The following is a 3,861-nucleotide window of genomic DNA, read 5'->3' on the forward strand; positions in this document are numbered from 1 at the left end:
AAAAAAAAAAAAGAAAGAAAAAAAAAAAGTGAGACCCCGGCATCTTAGCTTGGCTGCTGCAAAGTTTGGGATCCCGTCCGCTCATCCTTTCTAAAGAGGAATTTCTCAATGTCAATGCCTTGTGCAAATCCCAGTGTGTGGCAGCCAGGGGGATAATTGATCATGGTATGCTGATTGATAATTTTCTTTCAACCAAGAATTAGAACAATTTTCACTTGGGGTTGCACACTTGCAATTCCACATTGTAGTTTTAACAGTTTTAGCATGTCACCTGTTACTACAGGGAAATATAGTCGAAACCCTAAGTATACTCAGCACTGTTATTTTTTTCATCTTAAATGCATTCTAATGCAAATGCAGGAAATTCACAGAGAGCGCCTTTAGGAAGCAAAGCGTAGAAAGTTGGCAGTAAGTCATAATGAAGTTTAAAGACGTTCCCCATTTGCCCTAACAATTCATCGATATATGCTGATACTAACATGAAGCTTAATTAATTACCTGACATTTCTTTATATTTCTAAACCTAAAGTCTGAATCTGTTGGTTTGCTTTATCATAAGCTTATACCCGAAGCCGAATCCTCCAAAAAAAAAAAAAAAAAAAAGTAGACAACAACAGATCTACTGAAATCAGAACAAAACGTTCATATTTCTCTAAATGCAATAAAAAGGGTACTGTCCCGAATACCTTGCTTTCCATTGTTGCATTAAATTAAATACCGAGAAAAATGCTGTATAATCTTTAATGTCCAAACTAAACATCCCTATGATGTAAAAGAAAAAAAAAATAGGAAGTTTCAGCATAATATTTCAAACTTAATTGGTTTAGGAGCCACATTTTGATAACTGACCATTGCCTGTTCTGCCTTTCAGCAACTTTTATGTTGCTTCCCATAGTTTTGATGCCTGTGATAGAAAATGTTTGATGGTAACTTTTGTAGGCTTTATCAAATGAGAGTTAGGGAGCTGATACTCCTGAAATAAGCTCTGATGATACCTAAGGACGTTCTTAGCTAAGAAACATTCGAAACTAAGCAGGAGTCTTGCTTTGCTCAAGCAAACACACCAATCTTATACATACTAAAAAAAAAACCCCAAAAACAAAACAAGAAAAAAAACAACAAAAAAACTTGAATGTGAGAGTTATAAAGGGTGGATTAAAGTTTCTTTCTTTTTATGGCTTCTGTATGATTTTTGTCACTTACAAAATATTTAAATTACAATGGAAACTGACGGACACTTTAACGAGGAAGTACAGGCAGCAATCACAATAGTTTAGTCTGTGAAGTGGGGAAGTCAAGGGTCAGAAATGTCAGATTGGCTTTTAGACAAATGAAAGAGACCTCTGGAGACTTTAAGTTAAACAGAATTATGTAGACAAGGCAGCATACAATTTTTTTAGTACTTCGCGTTTAGTAGTTTAGTTCCATCAGTCTGTGATCAGGAAGAAGTTATAAAAGCAATACTTCTCTGACAAACTACTAACACGTCTAATCCAAATAGTGCTTAATAGATATTCATGTACTATTACTACCAGGAATCCAGACCAGTCTGGATGCTTTGCGCATTAACCTACGAGGGGAAACATTTATGCACTTCTTCCAAATTTTCACTACACATTATGGATGAAACAGCGTGGTTTACGTCGAACGATTTTTCTCCGTGCTTTCTCAAAACGCTTAAAATACGGCAGATACGACTCCTCCTTACTCTCTCGCCACAGCCGAGGAGACACCTGTTAACTTTTTTTTTTTTTTTTTTTTTTTCACATTTCGGTGGCGAGGAGACAGGGCTGCCGGCTGGGAGCGGCAGCTGCTACTTTGTAGGCAGTCCCCCCGCAGCCCTTGGTGCCCACCTTGCACCCCCGGCGCCGCCCGGAGCGCAGCGCAGCGCGGCCCTGCCCGCCCGGGCGCGGCTCTCGAGGCCAGGCGGCCACACTTGCCGTGTCCCCAGCCCCGAGCCGTGTGTCCCCAGCCCCGAGCCGTGTGTCCCCAGCCCCCGAGCCGTGTGTCCCCAGGCCCCGAGCCGTGTGTCCCCAGGCCCCGAGCCGTGTGTCCCCAGCCCGGAGCCGTGTGTCCCCAGCCCCCGAGCCGTGTGTCCCCAGCCCGGAGCCGTGTGTCCCCAGCCCGGAGCCGTGTGTCCCCAGCCCCGGGCTGAGCGCCGACCGCCCGCGCCAAGTTACGCCGGCCCGGTTGCCTCCTGCGGGAAGAAATCCCCCGAACCCCGGTGCGCGGACGGCGCCCCGCAGCCAAACTTCCAGGTGTTTTGCTAACTTCTTCCCCTTGGCTCTGCCCTGCGGCTCGCACACGCTCTTGGCCCCCAGCCTCCGCCCCTCCCCCCAAAAAACTTCTGGAGTAGTCGCGGACACGTTTCTCGTGAATTAATGCGGCCGACCTTCGGGGCTTGCCCCTTTCCCCAAGGAAACCCGTTGGACTTTCCCAGGGAGCAGGATCAGGCCCGGGCAGCTGTAATTCCAAGGGAGCAGCAGAACAGCCACAAAGTTACCTTGAAGATGAAAAGCTTTTAGCGAACGAATGATTTCTTCTATAAGGGCTAGCAGCGCTCGGGTTCTCCCGGTGTCCTGGAAGGAACGATTAAGGTAGCGGTTTCTTTTCCCCGCTCCTTTACTTCATGATTAGTTTCATAATCTCCAATAAAACCGCGTGAAGTGCTACACCCTTTGCCAACAAAGCGGGTCATCACTCTAAGTTCACGTTTCCAGCATTACGCCTTTTTATCCCGCTAGTACTCGACGCCCACTCTCAGGACGCCCGGGCGCGTTCTCGGAGGTGGCGGGGGGATGCGCGGCTTTCCCCCGGCCCGGCCCGTCCGGGCTGGCTCCGGGCACACCCGCGTACGGCCCTGTGGGTCGCAGGGCCCTCGCATCCCCCGGCCCGCGGATCCCACCCGAGCCCGTCCTCCACCGTGGAAGCCCACGGGTGACGCGCTGCCTGTGCGCGCTGTGTTCCCGCCGCGCTTCTGCGCCCGGGGAGTTGGAGACAGAGCCCCTGCCTCCCTCTGCTCCTCTTCCCTGCTGGAGCCCAGACTCCAGAGGAAGAAAGTGTGCGAAACTGCAACTGAGTGGCGTTGTTGCGCCGGCAGCAGAGGCTGTGTCCCCTGCACGCAGAGCGGGAGCGGAGCAGGGAAAGCAGCTGGAAAATGCCCAGAAATACTTTCACAGCGGTCAAGCCTGGAGATCCCTGACACCCCTCCTTCCCTCCCCCGCCCCCGCCCCGCTAGCCCGATGGCCCGGCACCCCGCGTAGCTCGGCCCGCGGGGGTGTGTGTGTGAGTGTGCGAGAGTGCGTGTGCCTGCGCGCGTGTGTGTGAGTGTGTGTGCGAGTGTGTGTGCGTGTGCCGCACCTGCCGGGCGATGCCAGCGGCCGGGCTGCCCGCCGGGGCTGCGCCGCGGCTAGCTCTTCCCGCCGCCGCCGCCGGCCGCCGCCGCTGCCTGCGCTGGGCATGTCTCTGGGGCCGGCGGGGCCCCGGCTCCCTCCGCTCCTCGGCTTATGGACGGCGGCAGCGGCAGCAGCAGCGCTAGCAAGCAAGCGAGCAAGCAACCTGCACCAGGACTGCGCGGAGGAGTGGGAGCCCGCGATGCTTTGGCCTCAGTACTTTTCCTTAGCCTGTCTGGCTAACCGGGGCCATTGCTGCCGCCGCTGCTGCTGCTAGACACACAACACACACCAACATCAGGAGGGGGAAAAGTAAGGGAGAGAGGAGAAAAAAAAAAAAAAAAAAAATCCCAGGAAGATGGCGCCCACCAAGCCAAGCTTTCAGCAGGATCCTTCCAGGCGAGAACGGTAACACTTTCTCTTTATTGAACCTGCAGCAGCAGCAGCAGCAGCAGCCGCCGCCGCAGCA

At 52.0% G+C, this 3,861-nt stretch overlaps 1 protein-coding gene across 1 annotated transcript in view; it reads left to right on the forward strand.

The window, feature by feature from the left end:
- Positions 1-3,612: 3,612 nt before the first annotated feature.
- Positions 3,613-3,861, forward strand: part of NPAS3 (neuronal PAS domain protein 3) — a 589,490-nt gene continuing 589,241 nt past the window's right edge. Inside the window, exon 1 of the mRNA XM_015632068.2 lies at positions 3,613-3,800. Coding sequence (XP_015487554.1) covers positions 3,751-3,800 — 50 coding nt within the window. The 5' untranslated portion in view covers positions 3,613-3,750. The remainder of the gene's footprint in view (positions 3,801-3,861) is intronic.

This window comes from Parus major, chromosome 5 (genome assembly GCF_001522545.3).
Source record: "Parus major isolate Abel chromosome 5, Parus_major1.1, whole genome shotgun sequence".
NCBI lineage: Eukaryota > Metazoa > Chordata > Aves > Passeriformes > Paridae > Parus > Parus major.